Here is a 26,383-nt window from a genome sequence, read left to right as displayed (position 1 = left end):
GGAGAGGAATAAAAATGCCTTTTATGTTCTAGAAATCTTTTATTAGAAATTCCTAGATGGTAGAAGCCATGTGTTCAGTATTCTATAGCAGTTCTTAAACAGCAGCACTGTAAGCAAAACCTGGAGGGCTTTGTGAAAGATTCTTGGGCCCAAACCCCAGATATTTAGATTCAGTAGGTTGAGGGTGGGGCGTTAATTTGCATTTCTAATGAGCACCCTGGGGATGCTGATGCTGTGGTCCTCATCCCTGTAACACTGTCCAAGGTTCAGATCATTACAGAATGCATTTTCTCATAATTGCTTTGAAAAGTAATTTCTGAAAAGTCACACCTAGTTCTAAAGCATTTACTCTTTCCTTTGGCTGCAGTCTGCTCTTTGGTCTAATAGTGTAATTTTTTTATCCAACTCAAAATCAAAATATTTTGGCTTCTTTAGGTCTATGTCATAGAGCTCTTCAAAAGGTCTATTACCATCCCATAAGCCCTCACCTTGGCCACCTTAATTAAGATCATAGCTGAGGGACCTTGATCTCCATATTTGTTTATAGAACTGTGCTTTCCAATACAGTAGTCATTAACCACATGTGGCTATTCAAATTGAAATTAAAAACTCAGTTCCTCAGTTATATTAGATGCATTTTAAGCGCTCAATAGCCACGTGTGGCTAGTATCCTTATTGGAAAGCACAGAGAGCATTTCTATCACCATAAAGTTCTACTGGAGACCCCTGTTCTAAAAAATAATTCTAGGGTATATTTTTCTCGAGATTCAAAAGAAAAACTTAGTATTTATTAAAGAAAGGCCAAATATCTAAATATCTAAGCCCTTGGGTAGTGGCTAATTAAATAAAGCATATCCTTGTCAAAGATAATTTTGGTCATTAAAAAGAATGGTTAAAAATAAAAATGGTGGCTATACCAAAACATGAAAAGTAAGTTAAGATGTATATTCATTACAACTATAACATGTATGTGGATAAATAAGAGACATTATGACACTACTTGAGTAGGGAGACAGAATCTAGGATAAAAGCATACAGAGACTTGGACGTTCAAGAGCAAGTGGAAATGGGAGAAGGATTGGGAAAACTGGGCATTTCTTCCATATGGGATTAGTTCTGGCAATGCCTTCAAGGACAATAAAAAGCCAAGTTTCAGGGAAATCAAGAAATTGTACACTTAAGGAAGACCTAGAAAGACAAAAAAGTCTACATATTGGATCTACCCAGGAAGTCTAAAGTAAATTATTTGATCATCTAGTCAGTACCAGGAAACTAATAGGCTTTTTAATGTACTCTCATTCAATTCTGATTACAACCATTTAATACAATAAAATTCTAGTTTTAGCTAATTTACTATCAAACAACTATGGACCTTTCTCCTAACCTCAGCCTCTTATTTCCAACTATCATTAAACTCCCATCACCTACCCTTCCCTCTATTCAGAGGGAGTAGTATCCATTTTTATTTCTCTAAGGATAATCCTACAACATGTGATCTAGGTTCTATCCGTTCCTGTCTCCTAGATATGATTTCATTTTATGTCACTGATTGTTTCCTCTAGTTTGTCTTTTTCCCCCTCTGTCTACAAACAGGCTTGAATCTCTAAAGATGAGCCCTTTGATCTTGCCTTCTCTTCAGGTGTCTCTTCATTGCCAAGCTTCAGACCCTTCACTGGTAAACAGAACAACTTTTTGAATACCTACTGTGTGCCAAACCGTTTAGCTTTAAGTGTTTCTCATTTTCACAACACACTTGGAGGTTATCATCCCTGTTATATAGGTGATGAAACTGAAGAGGGACTTTCCCAAGGATACAAAGCCAGCCAAGTAACGGGTGGAATTCACTCAATCAAGTCTGGCCCCATATTGCTTAGTCACAAAAAGTACTGATTTATATATTAATAGAGTATGTTCCTATTATGAACCAATAGCATTACTTCCATTTTACAAATGAATAGGGGTCCAGGGAATTTAAATAATTTAAGGTTATGAAGCCATGTAGCAAAAATGGGATTAAAATGCAGATTGGCTTGATCCCTAAACCTAGGCCCTGTACACCATTTCATGCTGCACTACGGATCCTGCATTCAAAACTCTACGTAGGGGCGCCTGGGTGGCTCAGTTGGTTAAGTGTTTGCCTTCAGCTCAGGTCATGATCTCAGGGTCCTGGGATTGAGCCCCGCATTGGGGGAGCCTGTTTCTCCCTCTCCCTCTGCCTCTCCCCTGCTTGTGCCCTCCCTCTCTCTGATAGTCTTAAAAAAAAAAAACAAACCCAACCTCTACCTAATAGATGTAGCAAAGGTGACCAATGACTTGTCAAATCTAGTGGCCGCATTTAAACTTTACTATACTCAGCTTTTCTATGATTTAACACTATTGACTAACCTGCTCACTCTTGAAACTATTCACTTGATTTCCACAATACTGTTTTTGTGGCTCTACCTCTTCAAGCCCTTTTATCATCTTCTATCTGATCCTTCTTACAGCTTTTCTGCACGTCCCTAATGTAGGTGTTCGCCTCTTGTCCTTTCTGTCTTCATACTTTATAGGAAATGCTTGTCTTTCCTTTTCAGAATATGATTTTACTAGTCTCATATAGTTTGGCTTTCCTCTCTTTCCCACACAATAGCACTCATCAATTCCTGCTCTTGAATCATAGGCTCCTTGATCGAGTAAAATTTGGACCCTGGAGTCCAATGATAATAGAATCGTAAGCAGGTGGATAAGGATACTACCCTACCTAGTAGGTTGGTTTCATGAGAACTTTTGAAATGTAGGACTGTCTTTGTGGAGACTGGTTTTTCAGCCAAATCCACTGTTGGAGTTAGATGCTTTAGCTTTTTATTGGCAATTATCTTTGCTTAAGTAAAGCCTAGTTACTATGTAGAGAATGCTACTACCATATTAGGAGACAACATTTTTGGGAGACCATTCACTATTCCAAATGGAAGCTGACTCTTTGAGCAGTTATTTGAAATAAAAATGGGGATACTGCAAGAGCTCATTTCAGTAGATGAGACCACATTGTTTCTGTAGTGGAAACAATGTTATTTGGAAATTTGTTAAAAACAGAAGTGACCATGTTTTCAGTTGAAGTGGAAATTCAATTCAACAAACAAGATTTTAGCATCATGGCTATGAGCCTAGGAAAAGTATTTTGCTTCACCCACTGAATGAAATTCAGAAACACATAAAAGACAAAGAGTTAAGGGAGGTGCTAAGATTCTAATCTTTGAAGGGGGCAGAAGCAGTCTTTTTCCTATTCTTTCTGCTTCTGCTCTATAAAGCTAGCTGCCACCAGATTAAAAGATCTAGCTTACCTATCCTGTTGACTGCAAAGGTCTGCTGCCTTGAAGGCATTCAGTAATTGTTTATTGAATGAGGTAATGGCTTTGTCCAAGGATAGTCTTGTTAATAGTAGCATAAAACATAAAGTTATTAGAGTAATTGTCAGTTACTCATCTTTGTAGGCCATCAACTCTTTTCAACCAACTTTTTCTCCCAACATTTCAAGGTCTTTTTTAAATTCGTGAATATTTGAAAATTGGATTTTTGAAGCCTAAAGCAAATGAAACTCTACCACTTTCTGATTAACTCTGAAACAGTTCTGCATTTCTGCAGAAGTTATTTTTAAGACTGAAATAATGATCTCACTTTCCCAGGCATGTAGCTTCAGCTGTTTTGATTGTGGGCAGGTCAGGAATGTCCAAAATTCATACATGGACTCATGGTGAATCTCTGCATAAACAAACATGGTATTTCAAGAGGGACTGTTGTATTAAAAAAGAAACTACATACAATAAAAAATACTGGATTGTATTTCCAACATTTTGAAATACAATAAAAAAACATCTTTTTGGTAAGAAACATTCCATAGAACCTTTTGGGGCTAAAATAGTTTTAAAAATTAGGACAAATTAAAATTACACTCAGTGGCCTGGTCTAATTTTAAATGACAGGAAGTAATGCACAAAAGCTTAGAACAGATAAGGAGGGATGTTGACAGATATGTTAAATTAAGGATTTAAAGCTACCCAAACTAGCAGTCTATGCAAATTCTATAGAAAATTACTTTTAAAACTGAAAGACAAAATGCAGGAAACCCGATTAAGGCAGTTAAAACTGGATTTCTTGGGGGGGGTGATATAATGGTAGAGACAGGATTGTTAGGGAAACTAGATGGAGTAAGAGAGGTCTAACAACCGTATCATTTTCTAGGATTTGTTTCATCTACCTTTCCTTGGAAGAAGCAACTAACAAAAGCCAATTTTGGTAAATAAGAAGTTTTAAGCAAGTAAGTTTTTATCATAAAGTTTAATTATGGTTCAGAAAAAATTGAGTGAATAACTTTCTCTGAAAAAATATACTGACTCTGTGTAGACTGCAGTTATTTTGGGAGGGGGCTGGTAAGTTAAATTGCCCTATTTTCTACTCTGAAAATCATAAAAAGTCCCATTTCCAGTCTGATTATAGAGATGCATGTGCCCAAAACGGCTGAGAATAAATACAACAAGAAAGGCAAAAGCTGCAAAGCTAAGGGCATGCAACAGACTCTAAGAGAAAGTCTCAGAAATACCCAAAGTGGCAACAAGGAACGTTTGGCTGGAATTTGAAGTTTTTTCAGTCATCTTTGTCTTTTGCTCCATGTTTAAGGATGCGCGTGAACTCAATATAATTGAAATTTCCCTTTTTGTCGATAGGTGCTTCTCTGTACAGCTCATCCACTTCCTCGTCTGTAAACCGATCTCCCATGGTTGTCAGCAGTTCTCTCAGGTAATCTTCCTGGATGGTGCCTAAAGAATAAAGAACTGGGGATCAGAATACATACTACTCTGAGGAGTAATTACAAGGGACATCTACACTTAACCAAGCATATAGTTCTTTATGTTAAGAACTACAAACATGCAAATATAGGAGATATGGGCTCTTCGCATGCTTAAACCAGCCTTAGCAGACAGCTGCCTAGGTCTATCATCGTGCTCTGCTCTATCAACTTCCGTCCACAAATTTTCATGATAGGGCCTAAACTTACACCTACACAACAGTAAAGTACGATTAAGGAATCTAAGCCTCGTGGTTCCTTAAAGTAGCATGAATGGTTACACTTAGTCTTTTTTAAGTAAGCTCTATGGACAATGTGGGGCACCCCTGGTCACACTTATTCTATAAGCAAGTAACACTAAAATACCACATCATAAACATCAATAAAGTGCTTCAGTGGAAAGAATACTGCAGTCTTGAGGTCCAGTTTTTTGTTTTCAAGATTTTGTTTTTAAATAATCTCTACACCCAATGTGGGGCTCAAACTCACACCCTGAGATCAAGAGTCACAGGCTACCGACTGAGCCAGTGAGGTGCCCTGAGGTCCAGTTTTAACAAGTTATGTTACTTCAGGCATTTCACTTTATCTCTGACTTTGGGTTGTTTGGTGGTTTTTTTTTTTAATACATACAATGAGATTTTTAATGTTTTTTTCTTCTTTTTTTTTACAAATCTAATTTAAATTTTATAACAAATACAGCCAGGCCCTGAGTGTGCAGAAACATCTGAGTATCTATTTGAGCATTAACTATGTCGCAGACACTGGGCTAGGAATTGAGGATGTGGAATGAGGAGTCAAAAGCTATGTGTTTTACTCTGGATTTGTGATATCAGGGTTCTCATAAAATCTGATTATATATCAAAATCTCCTAGGGAGCTTAAAAAAAAAAAAAAAAAGCCTAGATGCCACCCTTGATTTATTATCTGGCATTGATTTTTCTTTTAAGATTTTATTTTAAAGTAATCTCTACACCCTACATGGGGCTCAAACTCATGATCCTGAGATCAAGAGTCTCACTTTTCCAGCCAGGCGCCCCATGGCATTGATATTTTTAAAAGGCTCCCCAAGTAATTCACATCATGATTGAGAACTGCTAATGTACTAACACAAAGTTGATAAAAGACCAAGCACAGAGATTTCTGAAATTAATAAAGTAAAAGTAAAAATCTGACAATATTCTTGTATGTAAAATTAAACTAAAATACTGACAATATATTTCCTATAAAATGAGTTTAAAGTATAAGGTCAGTTCATAAAAGAAACTCTAGACTTATGGGGTTTTTGCTAATTCCCTTCTACACTTAAAAATATTTCTCAAATGTTAGACTTCTAGCTTGTAGAAATAAATCCTCATCTCCAACCAAATCATTCAACTATCACAGAAACCTATCATTGACTAGGGGCGCCTGGGCAGCGCAGTCGTTAGGCGTCTGCCTTTGGCTCAGGGAGTGATCCCGGCGTTCCAGGATCAAGTCCCACATCGGGCTCCTCTGCTGGGAGCCTGCTTCTTCCTCTCCCACTCCCCTGCTGTGTTCCCTCTCTCGCTGGCTGTCTCTCTGTCACATAAATAAATAAAATCTTAAAAAAAAAAAAAAGAAAGAAACCTATCATTGAATATGTGCGAGGAGCTGTAGTAGGTGATAAAAGGAGTTACAAAGATGGGAATATAATGCTCTTGAAGACACAGAGCTATTGCTCTGGGTGTGGGGAGACTGTGATGATTGCGAGTAAGTACACAACTAAAAGAGAAGATCAGAAAGAGTAATAAAATACTTCAGATGTGGAAAGAAAGGAGAGGCTTCGAGTTTTCCTAGGACCAGGAGAAAATACTGTAAAAACACAGGTGAGACTCTATAAAGAATGTGGTCATTGAGATGAGTTTGAAGAATGGATAAGACATTTTACTCCCTTTTACATTTATATTTACATTTATTCCCTTCCATTAAAAAAATAACTGCTCACAGTTAAAAGCTCAATCAATATAGAAGTGCCTTTAGGAGAAAAAAAAGTAAGTTTCCTCTGCCTTTCCCTCTCCACACCCCATCCCTTCCAGGTGTAACTGTTAAGAATTTCAGTTTTAAGAAGGGGGAAGAAGGTGATATGATGAGGAAGGCATAGAAGCAGCAATCGTGGAGGTAAGTTAGGACAACAATGCATAGAAGAGCTTGGAAGGAGGTTAGGAAGATGCTACAAGAGTCAAGGATGGTATATACCTGAGTAGGCCTAATGAGGCCATATTGTGTGTGGAGACCATGCTTCCAACAGCAGACTGTGCTTGAACTATTTCAAATAGTTCAAGTAGGGGTGCCTGGGTGACTCAGTCGGTTAAGCGTCCGACTCTTGATTTTGGCTCAAGTCATGATCTCCGGGTCATGGGATTGGGCCCCACATCCAGCCCTGCACTAGGCATAGAGCCTGCTCGAGATTTTCTCTCCCTCTCCCTCTGACTTCCACACTGCCTCTCCCTCTCCCCTCTCCCTCTCTAAAATAAAATAATAAAATAAAATAAAATAAAATAAAATAGTTCAAGTAATACGTAACTAAAGGGTGTGCCTTCCTTCTCAAACTTGCCATGTGAGTTATTCCCTTATGTGTCCCTTATATGCACTTCTGCCAAAGGATCAAGCATTTATGTAGTTACCTTTTGGGGTTGAGAGTTAACTGTATGCCAGCAGTATGCTAAGCATACTATGCTAATTTATATAAAATATAAATGTATAAATTTATATTTATATATATGCTAAGCATACTATGCTAATTTATATAAAATAAATTATCTCATTTCCTCATTTAATCCTCACAAGAACCCTATGAGGTAGATAATATTATTGCCCATTTTATAGGTACAAAAACAGAGGCTTAGAGAAGTTAAGTAAGTTGCCCAAAATCACACAGCTATCATACAGAACAAGCGTATGAAACCAGGGAGCCTGACTCTAGAGCAAAAGGATACTAGATTTAAACAATCTGAGGACTGAGAGGTACCTGATAAACAAATACAGGACTATACTGGGATTCATACTTTTCCAAGATTGCTCTGGTGAAAGTTATTCATTCAACACAATTACTGAGAGCCAAACCCTTGTGGAGTTACTCTAGTAAAAGAGTAACATACGTTTCCTAGAGAAGTTCCAAATACACCTATTAAATTGTTCATTAAATATTTAAGGACAGAGGCAGTAAAATGAGTGATTAACATGCCACAGGAAAAGCCTGTCCCCAAAACAGGTATGGTATAAACCTGAGGGTATTATGTCATCGTATTTCAAGTTATTATATGTTTTAGTTACCACAACCAAAAATTAAATCACTTGGTAATTAGCGGTTACCTCAGACTTACCAGTTGCTTCTTCATCAAAGCAAGCAAAAGCATTTCTGATGACATCTTCCGGATCTGTGCCATTTAACTTTTCACCAAACATAGTGAGAAACATGGTAAAATTTATGGGCCCGGGAGCCTCATTCATCATGGCATCCAGATACTCATCAGTTGGATTTTTCCCTAAATAAAAAGCAGGGTCATAATTTTAATTACATCACAAAATGCACCAAGTATTCATCATAGTAAACATTTTGACAAGAGAGATTATCATTTATACAGTTTGCTATTTGTATTCACAATAGTAAAATTATTTGGGAAAAAGTCTTCACAGTAAATAAGGCCTCTATTAAGAGTCTAGAGATTGTATGCTACTCCACTGGGGTGTTAGGAGGAATAATACTGCTTCTCTCATAATAGCAGTGTTTACAACACACACATATAATATGCTGGCCCCCAGCTCAATCCTGAGATCTGGCCAGAAATTTGCAGGTGGTCCAAGGACCACATTTTGGGAAACACTATTCCAGACTTTGAATCTTGGTAAACTACAACATCATTAAATTGGTTTCACAGGCATTATAGAAATTCTGTTTGGTCTTTAATATTAAAACTGATCATTACCTAGGGAGGCAAGCATATCATGCAAATCTTCCTTGTCAATGAAACCATCTCTGTTCTGATCAATCATGTTGAAGGCCTCTTTGAACTCCTGAATCTGTGACTGGTCAAACATGGCGAACACGTTGGATGTTGCGCGCTGGGGGCGCTTCTTGGTGGTCTTGGTCTTTGCCCTTTTGCTCGACATGATGGCGTTTAAATCCTAATTAGGAAGGGAAATACAAAAAAAAAAAAAAGATTAGTAAAAAGTAAACAATAAAACTTCCTGATATGTCTAAGCTACTTAGAGATGTACCTAAAAACTACTCAGCAGAGTTCTATCATTTGGCAAAAAAATCTCACTCAACTAATCAGTACTATTACTTACAGAACCAAACTATAAAGAGAAAAACCAGACTCATGTTTTCAGTGCTCTCATCCTTAGTAGTCATGACATCTAATTAACAGTCCGTCACTAACTTCAAATTCCAGACTAAAATCAACATAAATTCAAAGCTCAGAGCCTATCAACAAGATTGTATGTTCCCCATGCTGCTGGATAGCCAGATAAGGCACTGATAACCAAATCTACGGTCTTAATAATAATATAGAAAGCAAGAAACAAACAAAAAAATAGAGGTACCCTGGGGAAACAGTACTGGTTCTATACTTCAGTGCTATGGCAGTACTGGGGAATACTAATTCATCTTCAACAAGTCTATCCTGCAGCCCTAGCCTAAACTAGCTGTCCTGTTCTAAGGTGGACAGAAAGTAGGAAGATTAATTGATGGAACAGGTCTTCATCTCCTAATCTCCACTGTCACACAGCATTCTTCCACTTGCAACTAACAATTTATATTGCACCCTCACTTCTGGAATCAAAGTAGTTTAAAAAACATATTTGTTGAAATGCTAACTGAAAAATATAAAAAACTATGAATTCACCTCTAATCCAAACCAATTTCTTGCACAGAGCCAAGCTAAATCACTTGAAGTGACTAAGTTCTCTAGACAAAAATCATAGCATAATAGTTTTTAAAGCTATTTGGTTTTTTAAAAAAAGTTTTAGAAAACATTTTAAGAGCTATGGAAATGAACTGTGTTCTCTAATCTAAATTTATCCCTGTAAAATTTAAGTTAAAAATTAAAAAAAAAAACAACCTAATAATACCTAAAATGAAACGGCAATATTCCTTTCAACACTCAATCTTTAAAAGACTATAAAAATTTGTTTGGAGTTAAAAACCACATAGTCATCAGATAACAAAATTTTACCGTACCATCCTTCAGAGCCGGGGTGGCGATGGTAGTCTGCAAAACCTCTAACCAGCAAGACTAGGCCACTGTATTGAGTTATATTCTTCCAAGCAGGCCTAAAATAGGCACTTCTGATTTCACTCTCTGACCAGGATAACAATTTTAAAGCTTACGTTCTGAAAACAACATTTAGCTATGATGTAGCAAAACACTATGCCCTTGCTCTAAAAATAAATCTGTGGACTGCAAAGAATGAAGTACTACCTAGATCTAAACTCTGCAAAGTGACCTTAGAATACAATGCTTCCTATGAGCTTAAAAGTTTTTTTACATTCTTCCCTTGATTATACCACATCACCCAGACTAAATTCAATTATAGAAATAATTAGAAAAGCTCCGCTTCAGATTTTTTTTTAAAGCTAAATCTGTTCTCAGATTTTAGTAGGAAATTCCACAAAGGAGAGTCACAAATTCCAGGCCATCCAATATAGCACTCGGTGATACACTGGAACGTGTTGTTGGTAAGATACACCCTATACAACACAAGTTATGATATACACTCCTAATTTCCAAGTTTCCTTTCATCACAATTTGGGAACCTGTTGTCATAATTTATCTGTACCATTCCTGAATGCATATTTTCATTCTGCAACACTTTTGGGGTCAGTAAATACCATTACTATCTAAACTACATAGGTCTGTAATTTTCCCCTCTATTCTAAATGTACTTTTAAAAACTACAAAGCATTACAGTATATATTATTCCTCCATCTCTTAACTGTACTTAAGGACTTGGGGTGAGTGGCTGAGACCCAATGAGTGGCACAGATTTATTACCAGTTCACCTCTCTAGTATTTTAGGCATGCCATGTCTTTGCAAACTAAAGCATGTCTTTTAAAAATAGTCTGTTTTGTTTGACAACACTGTATTCCCCTCATGAGGCAGGAATGTCAGTTATTTTAAGAACAAAGAAACTGATGAGAATTATAGGTCAAATGGCTGACACATTTTTTAATCTACAAAACCTCATAATATTAAATTTGGTGGGAGTCCTCTAGGTACCTTTTAAGAACCCTTAGTGTGAGCTATAAAGTTTTATATATATATATTTTTAGTTTTAAAGTATTTCCCTATAGTCTTTCTTTTAATCACGCATTATTTACATCTGTATTCATTGTAAAATAGTTTGTAGAAGTTATATAGGATTTTTTTTTTTTTTGGTCAGCACTGACAGTGTCTCACGAAGAACTTTTCTTCAGCTCAATCAATACTTAATCATCAATCTTTAATACGATCATTTACACCAATATACATCAGATGTCATTAGTGTTAAACACTATTTAAGAATTAAGAAATGTAAGGCAAATGTCCTATCTTCAGGAAGCTTAAAATATAGTTGGGGAAGCAACTGTAAAGAAACGATTGGTTAAACTTATGAAATGAGTCATAGTTTTCATTCCTGAAGTCGGACTCTCAAGTTAAAACAAAGTATGACAATAATGAAAAATAAACGTGGTACATGATTATCAAATACTGTGAGTTGAGAAAGATCTTTTTTCTAAAAGATTGAGGAGGTGGGGAAAGACCTTGAAAAACCCTGTACCATTTAGGAGCTGTAAGACATTCTTAGATTTAAGAGATTCAGATGTTAGTTTTAATTCTAACAAATTAAGGTAGTTAATTCTACCAAAAACTGGTAATATTACGTTAGGCAAGTTACTACCCGGGCCTTTACTTTTTCAAGGAGGTTGTGTTCTTGTCTATGAGTTTTTCTCCCAGCAGAAACTGGGAGCCTTCCAGCAATAGGCAGTTCAGCTTCACAGCTGTTCTAAAATAAGGAAAGTGTGGGGTTTTTTTTTTCCTACCAGACTAAAAGTATGGGTGGAGGAGCGCCTGGGTGACTCAGTCAGTTAAGCATCTGCCTTTGGCTCAGGTCATGATCCCAGCGTCCTGGGATCGAGTCCCACATTGGGCTCCCTGCTCAGTGGAGAGCCTGCTTCTCCCTCTCCCTCTGCACCTCCCCCCCCACACCCCTTACGTACGTACATGCATGCATGCAGGCTCTCTCTCTCGCTCACTTGCTCTATCTCAAATAAATAAATAAAATCTTTAAAAAATAAAAAATAAATAAAAGTATGGGTGGAATAAACACTGATGTAGAAGAAACCAAATCAGGGACAGTGGTATGATCCCAAAGAACAGATCACTTGTGATATTGTCACTGTCCTCCTTGCTATATGATTCTAGTCTGTTACCTACTTTTACTTTCCCCAAACAAGTGAGACTGTAACTCTCTTCATGTCACAAGCTTTCAGCAAATGCACAACTCCCACAGAAGTTTAGAAAATTAGGGTAAAAAACATTGAAAATATTTCATGAATCAATGCAAATATTCTTTACATAGGATGGGAAGATGTAGGCATCTGAGATTTTCAACTTATGAGTATTCTCACTTAGATTCTGAGCTAGTCTGGAGCCTATTTTTGAAGCACTTAGTGAAAGATGCTTGGCGTGAAGGCATATTTGTTATATGAAACTTTAAAGCAGGGAAACTTGCAGCACAGGCATCTATGAAATATGAAAGGATTTCAGATGCACAAGAAAGTGAATGAAACACAGTCAATGGTGGTCAAGAAGATTCAGTTTACAGATCTAAAGGAGTAAAACCTTGTTTTAAATCAGGAGGTAAGTGTTGGTAGCAATGAATTTGTGTGTGTGTTAGCTTAATCAAATAGGAAGAGACTCAGTTCAGGGTTATGACAAAAGGAGGGATACAAATCATGTAAGGAAGATGTTATACTAGATTAAGTGGTAGAAGAAAAGTAAAGATCTTCAAAGAGGCTTTTCTTACTAGCGTTTCATTTATAAAATGGGATTAATCCATACTAATATTAGTAAGATTTTTCTAGTTAGAATCCTAGACTCTAACATTTATAAAGTGCTAATAAATGTAACGTAATCTAGAGTTTTTTCCTACAGAACTGACACTGAAACTGTAGTATTCTAGGAAATATGATCCATTCTTTAAGGAAAAACACCCATCTTAGAAAAAACTTCCTAGTGGGGTCCCTGGGTGGCTCAGTCACGTTAAGTGTCTTGATTTCAGCTCAGGTCTCAATCTCAGGGTCTTGAGTTCAAGACCCCAGATGGGGGGCGCCTGGGTGGTTCAGTCGTTAAGTGTCTGCCTTCAGCTCAGGGCGTGATCCCAGCGTTATGGGATCGAGCCCCGCATCAGGCTCCTCTGCTAGGAGCCTGCTTCTTCCTCTCCCACTCCCCCTGCTTGTGTTCCCTCTCTCGCTGGCTGTCTCTCTCTCTGTCAAATAAATAAATAAAATCTTAAAAAAAAAAAAAAAAAGACCCACGATGGGTTTCACACTGGGCCTGGAGCCTACTTAAAAAGAAAAAAAAGAATCCTTGATCCCAGGGTCCTGGGATTGAGCCCCGTGTTGGGCACCCCGCTCAGCGGGGAGCCTGCTGCTCCCTCTCCTCTGCCTTCTGCTCCCCCTGCTTGTGGTCTCTCTCTCTGTTAAATAAATAAATGAAACCTTAAATTTAAAAAAAAGTCACATGCTCTAGTGACTGAGCCAGCCAGGCACCCCAAGTATTGTCTATTTTTAAAATAAAATTAATTTAATTTAAAAAAAAAAAAAGAAAAAAAAGAAAAAAAGAAAAAGAAAACACTTCCTAGTGTGATAGCATGTAGTATCCAGACCAAATCTCCTGTTTCATTTAATCTATGTACTTTATGTGATTTTTTGGAGTGAACCGCAGTTTTTAAAAATACATTTTCAGGTTGGTGCTTCCTTTCCAAATGAACCAAGTTTTCATTTCCTATGCAAACTTCCGGTTGAAGGTAGAATTGGATCTCAGACTGCCACACCCAAAAAGTTCTTAGCCCTTGACAAAGGCAATTAGTTGTCAGGGTTCACTTGACAGTAAAGCCTCACTCTTGAAAATGGAAAGTTTTTCTGGTTAAGTTTTATAAAAAGCCTTCCAGAACATAAAACAAATAGTAGTAATTTTAAGAAATATTCACTTCCTTCGCCTTCATATTTAAAACATTCTGCATTTAATTTAAAATCTCAACTGAACCCTTATTTCTGTTCCAAAGTTTTGTTAGGAAATAACATATTCTTTCATGTATCTACTCAACTACTTTAAAAGGGAACATTTTGGCAAACTGACAACCCAAAGTTTCCACCCAAAAGGAACATGGTGTTGCATTTTGGAATTTTCTCAAACTGCAAACCATACCCTTAACCCCTTTGTAAAATATCGCTTTAAAAAAGCTCTAATTATAGAAGTGGATGCTGAGCTGAGGAAATTGCTAATTTGAGTTGGTTATTCCTACTAAACGTAGCCACACAGCTGCAACAACAGCTGCAGCATGGGGGACACTGGGCTTCGGATTTTGCGCAAACTCTCTTGAATCCGGCAAGTTTACGTTAGAAACTAAACTTAGTCCAGGAGTCAGCGCGGCGGGGTTCGAGTTTCGCAGGCCCGGCTGTCGCCGAAGACCGCGGCGCCAGCGAGCTAAATCACACTTGCCGAGCTCCAAGTTTGGGCAAAGGGACAAAGTTCGCGCCTCGGTACTTTCGGGCATGGCCTTCGATCCCGGAGCTGGCCGCTGGGCTCGAAACTAGGGAACCCGCCAGGACACCTGCCCAGGTGCGCTCCCGGCGCTGGGGGCCCGCTGCGGAACGCCGCTGCCCACCCAGCCGCCCCGCGGAGATGGGTCCCCGGGATGGGCCTCACGCGCCAGATCGCGAGCACCACTCACCCTGCACAGCCGCGAGAATCCGAGCGCTTCGGTAACCCCCTCGCTGCCCCGGCTGCTGTTATCAACACCCTTCTACTCCCAGAGCCCCCTAAAGCCAATACTTCCGGCCTCCGCTTAGTAAACCGGAAGGGAGCCTAGTCACCATTGTAGGCCGACAGAGTGGGTCTGACTTAAGAGAAAGGAGACGGGCGGGGGGAGTTGCCCATGTGCTGGAAGAGTGCAGTTTTGAACGAGCGCATGGGAAAGAGTATAAAGCGGGCGACTCAGGACATAGAAGATTGTGTAGTGGTTCGTTCATGTAATGGTTCGAATGAGTTTCCGTCTTTTTATACCTCCTCTTACAATGTAAGCTTTTCTTCCCCCCCTTTCCTGTTGGCAAATGGGTGAGCCTGTCCCGTAGGTCGGCCCCCCGCACATTCCAGGGCACGGCCGGGGGCGGGGCCCGTTCGCCCAAGTCCTTGTAGGGACATCGCAGCGAGGGCTGCACGGCCCACGTGACCCGCCCCCGCGCGGCCCCAGGCCGCCCGGCCCAGGCCTCTGGGCGGTCGTGCGCCTGCGCGCGGTACTAACTCCGGGTCTGGGTCTCTGCCTGTGAGGCGTTTGGGTAGGAGGTTTTATCTCGGCGTACAGTGCTGTGTTTTGAAGAGTCCAACCCCTTCCACACTGGAGCAAACCTTCGGAAGTCCCCAGGGCCTCAGTCAAGCGACCACTATCTTTTTGGCCCAGACGGATTTCATGAGGTCACGAATGATGAAGACTTCCTCTCTCTTCAAAAACGTTTGCTGGTATTTTTCCCACCAGAGCCCCGATTAACAAGGAAAGACCGGATCTGACTAGGAAGGAAGACAGGCGACCAGCAAGAGCTATCAAAATCTTGCCCCTACCTCTCACTATGATGCAGACTTGTGGCTTGGTGAAAATAGGAATAAAAAGTCGGGCCTTTTTTTTCTCAGCTCTCCTTTCCTTGGACAGCTTCTAACAATGCATCTTGTTAAAGGAAAGCCCTCCCCGGTTCTGTCCTTTCCTGTCCAAAGTCTGGTGAGGGAGACTTTGGTGCTGGTTACGTCAGCTCTCCTGAGCTCAACTACGAAAGGAGTGGATTGGATCCGGTAACGCTCAGACCATCCCAGCACTAATAAGGTTCATGCCTACTTTGGCTCATGTGGCCGGAACAGTTCTGACATTTGGGGTGGCCCCATGGCCCTTGCCTCTCACTTGAATCACCCTGCTGAGAAGGAAGGTAAAAGCTGCTGAGTAATATGTTCTAAATATTAATAAACTATAGTTTCAAGGACCTCAGGAGCATTTTATCTGTTAACCAATAGCATATTCCAAAGTTAACATTGAGGTAAAATCACTGAGAATTAAAAAACTGGCCCAATTCTATAGCGTGAGTGACATAAAGATGATTAGTTTCCTCAGCTGCCTTGATAATAAGAATCGCTTGGGCTGCTGGTTAAAAATACAAAATACTGGTGCCTTATCTCCAACCTAATGATTCAGAATCTTCTAGAGCAAGTCCTTTGAAGCCATCTATTTAACTGGGGTCCTAAGTGACTCTTACCATGTGGGGATGCAGAACTAGACAGCTTAGGGCCTAAGACTTTCGCAGTGACAGGGCCAACTCCAGATGGCTTGTGGTGGGGGACCGCAGTTTGGTTTACCCTGCAGTGTACTCACACCTCTTGCCACCACTGAGAGCTGGAGCCTTCCAACTACTGTCCTTTTCTTTAACCCACAATGAAATGTGTAGTTTAGTCTTCTCAGCTCAAAAGGAAGCAGCGGCGTTCATTTGTTTCTATACTGTCAGATAATCGCCTTGTTTGTCTTCTTTCTTTCTGCTCAATCAATCAACAGGTATTACACAGCAACTGCATTTCCAAGCAGTGTGGTGCGTATTGTGGTTTGTGTTATTTGGACATAGTTGCTACCTCTGGGATGGAGGGAGGGGGAGTAGAAAGGGTTGCAAGGCACAGGGAGTATCAGGGAACAGTTGTAAAAACAGATCATTGCAGTACAATTAGGTAAGGCCTTTAGAAGGAACACAGAGAAGGAAATAAAGCTGTCTGGGAATTTGTGGAAGCTGGCCCCTGGAGGTCTATTAAAGAGCTGATTCTAAAAGTCAATGGGGAAGGGCACCTGGCTGGTTCAGTCACCAGTACATGTGACTCTTGATCTGAGGTTATAAGTTCCAGCTCCACATTGGGCATAGAGCTTACTTTAAAAAAAAAAAAAAATCAAAACTAAAAATAAAAAGTTAGAAAAATGTCAGTGGGAAAGGAGAGTAGAGATTCCAAACAAATGGAGGAGCATGCTTGATTGTCTGAAGGTGATCAGAGGAATTGGCTGATTGAAGATGAACAGAAATTGAGTTGTCAGTGTTCATTCATTCATTTATTCATTCCATAAGTAACTCTGGGTATACTAAGGTTAGCAAGCCAGTGTAGAAGATAAAAATCTTGATGAAATGTTTTTCAAATTTCCATCTAATGTGTTGATATCTAGTTTTAATGATTGGATGCACTGCCAAAGACTGATGACTTCATGATGTCTCTGTTCTTCTGAACCACACGGGAGATCTTTGCCCTTAGGTAACAATCTCCTTTTACCTTGTAACTAGAAGTTTAGAGACTTGGGTTCTGCTTCAAATCCTTCCTTTTTAGCTTACTGAGTAACACTGAGGGCAGGTCCCTCAGCTGATCTGAGTCCCAATTTTCTGATTTGTAAAATGGGGATAACATCTGTCCTGCGTACTTTATAGAGTTTTCTGATTAAATGAGATAGTTTATGTGAAAAGTCTTGTTAAGTACAGAACAGTGGCTTTCAAACTTTTGACTGAAACTCACTGTAAGAAATTTATATCACTGGGCACCTGGGTGCCTCAGTTAGTTAAGTGCCTACCTTTGGTTCGGGTCATGATCTCAGGGTCCTAGGATTGAGTCCGGCATTGGGCTCCCTGCTCAGCGGGGAGGCTGCTTGTCCCTCTCCCTCTGCCACTCCCCCTGAGTGTGCTCTCTCACTCTCTCTCAAATAAATAAAATCTTAAAAAAAAAAAAAAGAAATTTATATCACTAAGCAATACTTGAGTACCTATGATGTTTTCTAAGTTTCTATTCTATTTCAATTTTATGTCATTTAACTTTTAAAAATGCTCCTTAAGACCCACTGCGTGTGAGTTTATGATCCACTCATGCAAAGTTTCAACCAGGGGTAAATTTTTTCCCCGAGGGAATATTTGGCGATGTCTGGAGACAGTTTTGATTTTCACAACCAGGGAGCTGCTACTGGCATCTTGTGCATCAAGGCCAGCAATACTGCTGAACATTCCACAATGTACAGGATAGCCCCCTACAGAAAAGCATTCATTCGGCCCAGAATGTCAGTAGTGCTGAGGTCGAGAAAACCTTGCATTACTGTTTCAGGAGCTCAGAGTATATAGTATTTGATTCTTGTGGGATTCTATGATTATTAAAAGAACACTATTGCTCTTGCCTCAAGGTGAGGCTTTCTTGTGAGACCAGAGAAATCCAAAGGGGGAAAGAAAAGGAGCTCACATTAGTACATACTATTATATGCTAGGTATTCTACCTAAGCATTTTATCATTTAGTTCTTAATACAACTCTGTGAGGCAGGTAGTATTACCTCCAGTTCACAGATTAGAAAACTAAGCTCAAATACTTTACTGTCTTGTCAATGTTACCCAAAGGGTAATAAGAGAACCAGGATTATAACTCATGTCTCTGTGCTTGTCCAGGGGTAGGACAGAAGGGAGGACTGGGGCCCGTATTTCTTATTCATGTATCCCTAACTTCTAGGATAGTGCCTATTTATCCATGAATGCCAGTAAATATTTGGTGACTAGTATTTGTTCAAATGCACAGAACTGGTAAATGGCCTAACCTAAAGCCCACATTTTGTTTTACAATTCTGTGCTCTCTTCTTTGGTTCAAGAGGGAAACTCCTTACCCAAACAACAGGAAGCATGGGTGAATTAACCTTTGGTATTTACTGCCAAAGTTGGTAATTTCCTAGTGAGCACTTACAATTTTTATTGCATGTAAGAAATTTTTGAATGGTGAGAGACATGGCTTACATTCTGGTTTTGCCTACATAAGTGGAATACTAATCCTTTCTACACAAACTAGGATGTAACAAATTAGCATGAATCCAGGAAAACAGTAGGAGGAGCTCCTTTCTTTTAAATGAAGTTAAGGTCTTCAAATTAATCTGTAAGAAAATTAGTTTTAAAGCTCCAAAACTACAAATAAGTATATTAAAAGGTTATAGAAAGTTCTACATTAGGAATTCCTTTAAAAATAAATTACAATTATTTTAAAATTCAGGAATGATAATATAAGATAAAAGAAATAATGTGGAATTGAATAAAGAATATTTAAGAATATTTGGGGGGTGGGGTGCCTGGGTGGCTCATTTGGGTAAGTGACCAACTCTTAGGCTCAGGTCACGATCTCAGGGTCCTGGGATCAAGCCCCATGTCTGGCTTCGAGATCATCAGGGAGCCTGCTTGAGAATTCTCTCTACCTGTTTCCCTTTGCCCCTCCGCCTGTTTGTGTGGGCAGGCTTGCACTCTCTCTCTCTCTCAAATAAATAAATAAATCTGAAAAAAAAAAAAGAATATTTGGGAGAAGTTATTACTTCTATACTAATTAATTTGAAAAAAAAATAAATGCTTAGAAAAATTAAAATACTAAACAAGATTCAAGAAAAGAGAATATAAATAAACCATATGAAGAGAAGAAATAAGAATTATCTAGAAAATAATTTACCTGATGCTGATAATTAATTAAAGAAATGCTTCTCCAATGATTAAAAGACAAATATTAAGATCAAAAACTGTTTTGAAATATATAGCTTAGTGATACTAATAATTTGTTAATGAATGTAGTGACCAAATTACATTTGCTGAGTTAATCTTCTGAAGCAGATTTTTTATTAAATACTCCCAAATAAAACCAATACCTAAAGCAAAAATTATGGCTTAGGCTTACTTGAGTCAGTTCTTCAGTTTTCTCATCTGGAAAAGGGCATAATGATAGCATCTACTTTAGTCATCCATTGTGTGCATTAGGTGAAATAGTCTATATAAATTTCTCGGAGAAATATCAACTTTAGTTGTGTTTAAGGCACTGAAATTTGGAGTTTGTAGAGTAGTTATTCTACCCTGACTAACTAGTATACCAATGCTTTGTCTACTCAACTGGAGGAAACAAGCTGAATGGTCACAGTTTAAGTAATGACTGAAGACCTCTAGTGGGCCCTTGATGTTACCTTGATGCTCCTGCTCTTAGATGTCAGTTTTATAATTTTCGTCTTCTAGGACCTCCAACACCTTTTCTCCCATCCTTGGTCTCAGTCGAGGACCTTATTTCTAAGTCTTTGAGAAAAACGGATGCTCCCACAAGCTGTCACCCCCGCATCTACCTATTGACCAGCATCTGTCCCCATATGTTGTCTTTTCCCTTTTCTTCTGTTAAATAGGGGAAGTACCCTCCTCGCTCCTATGGAAACCAGTTCCTCTATTTGCTAACTCATGTTACTCCAATGATTCTACCTTCTCCTGCATCACCAAGCTTTTTCTCTCCTTCTTTCTTTTGGATTATTCCCAACAACAGGTATGTAGTAATGTATGTAGCAGACAGTAATGCATGTAGCAGACAGAATCATGGTTCCCCAAAGATGTCCACGTCCTAATCCCCAGGACCTGTGAATATATTAGGTTACATGACAAAGGGGAATTAAGGTTGCAGATGAAATTAAGGTTACTAGTGAGCTGACCTTAAAATAGGAAGATGTCAATGTGAGTGACACCATAGCTGGAAAAGCAAGAAAACAGATTCTTCCCTAGAGCCTTTAGAAGGGAACATAGTCTTGCTGACACCTTCATTTTAGCCCAGTGAGATATATATATAATATATTATAAACAACAGCAACAACAACAACAACAACAAACCCTCTTCCTGGTGCACTTTCCTCCTCCAGCTATTGTCCTGTTTCTTTGTTGCCCTTTTTAAAACTCCTTAAAAGAGTCACCTCGCCCCAATTCTCTCTTAAGCCCTCTCTAACAAGATTTTTTTTCCCCAACCACTTCACTGACCATGTGCTTATCAAGGTCACCAAATGGCCTTGTCATCCATGTCATCATGGCCAATTCTCAGTCTTAAAACAGATTTGACAAGATGATTACTCCCTCACCTTTGAAACACTTCTCTCCTATCTAGGATGCCTCACTCTCCTGGTTTTCCTGGTTCCTTATGGCACATTTTTTATAGCTACTCTCCAGTTTCCTTTGCCAGTTCCTCCTAATTTCCCCAATTCCTCAGAGTAGTTCAGGATTCAGTGTTTGTCTCTCTTCTCTTTTCTGTCAACACTCCTTCCCTGGCTGATCTCATCCATTTTCATGGCTTAAAATGCTACTGAAACACTGATTACTTTCAAGTATGTGTCTTGGCCAAGACCTCTGCTCTGGACTCTAGACTTGTGATATAGTCACTTGACATCTCCACAAGGAGGTTTACTACACATTTAAACTTTCAGACTTTCAAACGATCTTCTGACCGTACCTGTAAAACCTGTTCTTCCTGACATTTTCTCCATCTAGGTTAATGGCAATTTCATCCTTTAAGTTGCTCAGGCCAAAAACCTTTGACTCATCTTTGCCACCTCTTTTTCTTTCCTGACCCTCATCCAACCTTTCAGTCAAACCATCTCCAGAGTCCAGAACAGCAGTTAGCCAAACCTATTGGTTAAGTCCTTCAAAACATATCAATCTGACTATCTTCCACCACCCCTATAGCTACTATCCTAGTACAAGGTATCAGGCTTGGATTTTTGCACTAGCCTTCTAACTGGACTCTTTACTTTCATGTCCCCCTAAATTCTAGTCTCTGCAGCCACAGAGTGATCCTTCTAAAATAGAGATTAGATCATGTCATTGTTCTGCTCAACACCGTCCAATGATGTCTCACTTCAGAGTGAAAGCCAAATGCCTGTAAGCCCCCAAAACATCAGACTTGGGGAACTTTCACCAATTGCTCAACCATATTGATCAGGCTGTTTCTTGAAAAAGGTATTTTTCCTCTTGAACACCTTTTTGTTTACTGTTCCTTTTGATTTCAGTGATCTTTCTTCTAATGTTTTCATTGCTTTCTCCCTCAGCTCTCTTGAGTCTTCACTCGAATATCACCATCTCAGTAATGCCTTCTCTGGTCATTTAAGATTTCATCATTCATCTACCTCCAGCGTTCTCTTCTCTTGCTTATTTTTTTCCACTGCACTTAACTATCTCTGACTTAAAATATACTTTTTTTTGTTTACTGCTTTTTTTCATACTAAGTTCTATGAAGACAAGGTTTGGGGGATTGTTTTGTTTGCCAAAGTATCCCAAAGGCCCAGAATAGTAATTAGCACATCACAGTCACTCAATAAATAAAAACACATGTTGAATGAAAGAAGAACTGGAAGGTAGGGTGTGAGGGGAAAATGGCAAAAATATGAGACCTAAGAGGTAAGCAGAGATCATGCCCTGAATGACCTCTAAGCCATGTTTCTGAAGGTTAGTGGGATACCACTGATCTGTCTTATTTATGGGATTAATATGATCAGATTTGTATTTTTTTTAAATCACTCTGATAATAGTTTAGAGGATTAATAGGAGGTAGGCCTGGGAGAAGAAGAAATCAGGATTTCTGACAGATGGTAATGCCAATCACTGAGATAAGGAACATGGGAGAGAAATAACTTGGAGGATGGGTGTGGTGATGGTAGGGAATGACCATTATAGTTTTGGACATTTTGAGGTTGTGGATTAGAAGACAGTACTGAGGCTTTCACCAAAATGTAGCACAAAGAGACAAAAAAGTAAAAATATCAAAGAGCTATCAAAAGTCATGGAAGATATATTAAGATAGTCCATTGTATATTTAATAGGAAATCCAGAGCAAGATAAAAATGACAATGATGGAAAATGATCTTAATAGAGATAATGATTGAGAGTTTTCCAGAATTGAAAGAGAATCACAAATCTTTATAATATTTATTCAGGTTGAATGCACACTCCGAATATGAAACAGGAAAAATAAATCTGTACCAAGTCATGTCCCAGTGAAACTTCAAAACATCAAGAGTAAAAGGAGAATAGTACAAACTTCCAGAGAGAAAAGAGACTGGCTGCAATAGAAACAACAGTTAGTCCAGCAGCGTGCTTTCGTGCAGCAAAATACATGCTGAAGGTGGGTCACTAATCTTCAAAGTGCTGAGACGCACTACCTGCTCCTCACACCATGTGTATGTGGAATCCATGCACAAAACACTGACAGCTCTCTCCAAAGAATTCGGTATGATGGTCTCTCTAGAATCTTTCAGGTCTAGAGATTGATCTCCTTATCTCTTGAGGTGGAATATCAACTAGGGGTCGCAAAATTGATTTCATAACTGTGTAGCACGTCCTGAATAGACGTTCTGACAACTAATGCTGGCAACCTTTGGGACATCTGCCAAAATTCTGGGATAACATGAACTTCATATTTAACATCCTATTACACTGAAAAATATGAAATCACTTTGGATTGTTCTCTGCTTTTTCATGTGTGTTTGCTTGCTTTCCAGTTAGCTTGAAAAACATATCCTCTATTAGTTTTACACTTTGTAAGTAGAAGTTTTTCAATGTATACTTTCCACAATAATAATGCACTAATGGATTATTTATTGAGTACTTCCTGGAAGCTCGACACTCTAAGTGTCTTCTTAACATTACCTTTCAGTCATTGCCCTGCAAAATGACTACTGTCACCTCCATTTTGCAGATGAGGAACTTGAAGCTTAGAGATGTTAGTAACCTGCCCAAGGGGAAGAGAAGAGGCAGGAATCTAACACAGGTCTGTATGACTTCAAAGCCTGAGCTTTCAGCCTTCTATGGTATATTGATTGGTGAAGCATGCTAATTATTGATAAAAATGATTGTATTAATAATTTGGAGTGGGAATATTTGCCTGAAATGATTTATTTTTTTGTTTTTCCAGGAAAAGAGACTCTATTGTGTCTTGCGGACTTTCCAGCAGGGGTTAATTCCACGGAAATTAGTGCCTTGGGGCAATATCTGTTTTGCAGCCACCTGTAAGTATATTACAACTTATGATTCTGAGTTCTTTTTTCTCCTGGAGAAATAATGGTAAATGAAAGTAATTTCTATGGGCAGTTTCTGTTTTGAATAACTTGTCAACATTTAACACTGAACTCCTCCTTTTGCATTACCCTGTGGAGTGCTGATTTAGTAAAGCATTAGAGCACTGGTCTGGCAGCACTACTCAATAATCCCTGAAAGACCAAAAAACCCAAATTTAAATTTGAAGGAGCTTTTCCAAGATCACTGTTCTTCAGTGTCTTATTGTGTGCTACACAGTTTAGTACTTGCTTCAGGATGAAGAAAGAGCCATGATATGAAGGTACACATACTTCCCAAGGGTGCCGCCTTCTGTTTTTATTCCCATAACCTTGCACAGTACCAGGCATGTTGTGTGTGTGCCCAGTGAAACCTAAGTTAAAACAGTAAACCTTATTCAAGAACTTTGAGGTAAAGGTAGTAGAAAACAATAAAGGAGAACTAGGAAGTAGAATGATGAAAGTAGTCCTGTGTTGAAATGCAAGCAGAGGCATGTTATCGGACTTCTGTGTGGCCTGCTAGGTCCAGAATGAAAATTTTCTTGGTACAGAAGGTAGTTGTCTTGGCCAGATTAACCACAGACAGGTTAGATCTTGTTTGGATATATGAGCCCAATAAAAATTATTGCTCAAGATGGGGGAGAACAGTGAATAAAATCATGTATGTTAGACTATTAATTTTTATAGCAATCTATCTATTTAAACTCTTTTCATATAGAGTGCATCAGATGTTTGTTAAAATAATGTGTATAACAGTGACATGAAATTTATTTTGTATAAGTATACAGGAAAATCTGTGTGTGACATTAGCACCCTTGCCTGATGTAAAGTGCTTTACAGGACTTTAAAACATTACAAATATCATAAGGGAACAAAATTCCAGACCTCCAAAGCAGATAGGTATTAGGTTTAAAAACAGAAAAATTGGCCAAGGAATGAAAAATATTAATAGAAATAGATTGAAGACTATAGGCTCAGCACATGACTTCCCAAGTATAATAAACAATGGTAAAAGAAATACCTATTTATAAAATGTAGTTGATAGAGTATTAAAACTGAGAAAAGTAAACTTGGATGAAGCTCTCATAGCATAAACCACAGTAAATTGCATGTGAGTTCCCATCAAGCATAAAGCATAATAAGTTGAATGAAATAGAATTGTATAAGTATCTTAACTGGAGAGAAGAGAATTTGTTTTAAAAAATGGTTTAGGGACACCTGGTGGCTCAGCTGGTTAAGCGTTTGACTCTTGATCTCAGCTCAGGTCTTGATCTCAGGGTCCTGAGTTTGAGCCCCACATTGGGCTCCACACTGGGCATGGAGCCTACTTAAAAAAAAAAAAAAAAACTAAAGTATTACTGGCATACAGTAAACCACACATATTTGAAATGTACACTATCACAAGTTTTGACACATGTACACTTGTGAAATCTTCACCACACTCAAGATACTGAACATGTCCATCATCCCCAAAGTTTCTTCATGCCCATTTGTAAAGCCTCATTCCTGACTCCTCTCACTTCTTTCCTCCCCCATCTTCAGGCAATCACTCTCTGCTTTCTGTCACTATAGTTTGTGCAAATGTAAGGTTTTGACCGGTGAAAGTATTACTGATTATAAGATTGATGGTCCCGCTTTTATAAAAGTCAAAATGTAATGAAAACAAGGAAAGAATTGAAATGGAAATGTTTTATGATAAATATGACAGATAAAAGCTTAACATTCAGAATATTTCAAAAATTTAATAAAAAGGGTGTTTTATTTTGACTTGTTTGATAGCAAGGAACAGAGACACAGTCCAGTTAGCTCAAGAAAAAGGATACTTATGTCAGGAATATACATGAAGTGCTCTAAACTGGATAGTTGCTGAAAACAGAGGTAGCTTGGGGTATTTGACTCTTCAGTTTCCTGTCATGGGCCAAATGATTATTCTGATTAGGTCTCTGCTTCTTTAAGGACATCTACTTAGTTTTCTCTCTACCAACTCTATCTCTGCTAACCCTAGTTTCTAGTCCCTCATAATTTCAACTTGTCATGGCTCCTCTGACTGCAGTATGCACAAGGTAACACTTCGTTCAGCCTTTTTCACTTTTGCTCCTGCTATTATTAAGTGCATCAACACTCAACATTTCCAAATTCAAATTCTGAGGAGAGGAATGTGATTGGCTTGGCTCACCTTTTTGGACCAGGCCATACACCACAGGTTGCTGGCCAGGATATTCATCAGTTACCTTTGCGTCTGAAATGACCCATCACTGCGTGTCAGAGAGCAGGAATCACATGGTGTAAAACATCAGCACGTACTGTGAACAGGACAGGTATTGAGTGTTTACCTGTCCAGTTAAGAGGATAGTCCTTGAGAGCCAGATGGAGGTGGAATAAATCCCAGCTCCACTATTTATTAGCTATGTGACTTTGGGTAACTT

The 26,383-nt window shown here is 38.8% G+C and overlaps 2 protein-coding genes across 2 annotated transcripts in view; one reads left to right on the top strand and one right to left on the bottom strand.

Moving 5' to 3' along the window:
• Window positions 1–4,295: 4,295 nt before the first annotated feature.
• LOC103662651 (myosin regulatory light polypeptide 9) lies at window positions 4,296–14,929 on the bottom strand. The gene is made up of 4 exons (XM_008690304.2): window positions 14,780–14,929; window positions 8,766–8,964; window positions 8,163–8,324; window positions 4,296–4,793 (listed from the first exon to the last, which is right to left on the bottom strand). Exons 2-4 carry the CDS (start codon window positions 8,947–8,949, stop codon window positions 4,621–4,623), a joined length of 519 nt encoding a protein of 172 aa, XP_008688526.1. The 5' UTR covers window positions 8,950–8,964; window positions 14,780–14,929; the 3' UTR covers window positions 4,296–4,620.
• A 166-nt stretch (window positions 14,930–15,095) lies between these two features.
• Window positions 15,096–26,383, top strand: part of MYOM1 (myomesin 1) — a 155,751-nt gene continuing 144,463 nt past the window's right edge. The window contains exons 1-4 of the mRNA XM_040632692.1: window positions 15,096–17,370; window positions 22,842–23,029; window positions 23,603–23,674; window positions 23,819–23,912. The gene's annotated coding sequence lies outside the window, so the exon portion shown is untranslated. The remainder of the gene's footprint in view (window positions 17,371–22,841; window positions 23,030–23,602; window positions 23,675–23,818; window positions 23,913–26,383) is intronic.

Source organism: Ursus maritimus, unplaced genomic scaffold (genome assembly GCF_017311325.1).
Source record: "Ursus maritimus isolate PB19 unplaced genomic scaffold, ASM1731132v1 scaffold_18, whole genome shotgun sequence".
Classification (NCBI taxonomy): Eukaryota; Metazoa; Chordata; class Mammalia; order Carnivora; family Ursidae; genus Ursus; species Ursus maritimus.
The sequence above is the reverse complement of the archived record's forward strand: the minus strand, read 5'-3'. Positions and strand labels throughout refer to the sequence as shown.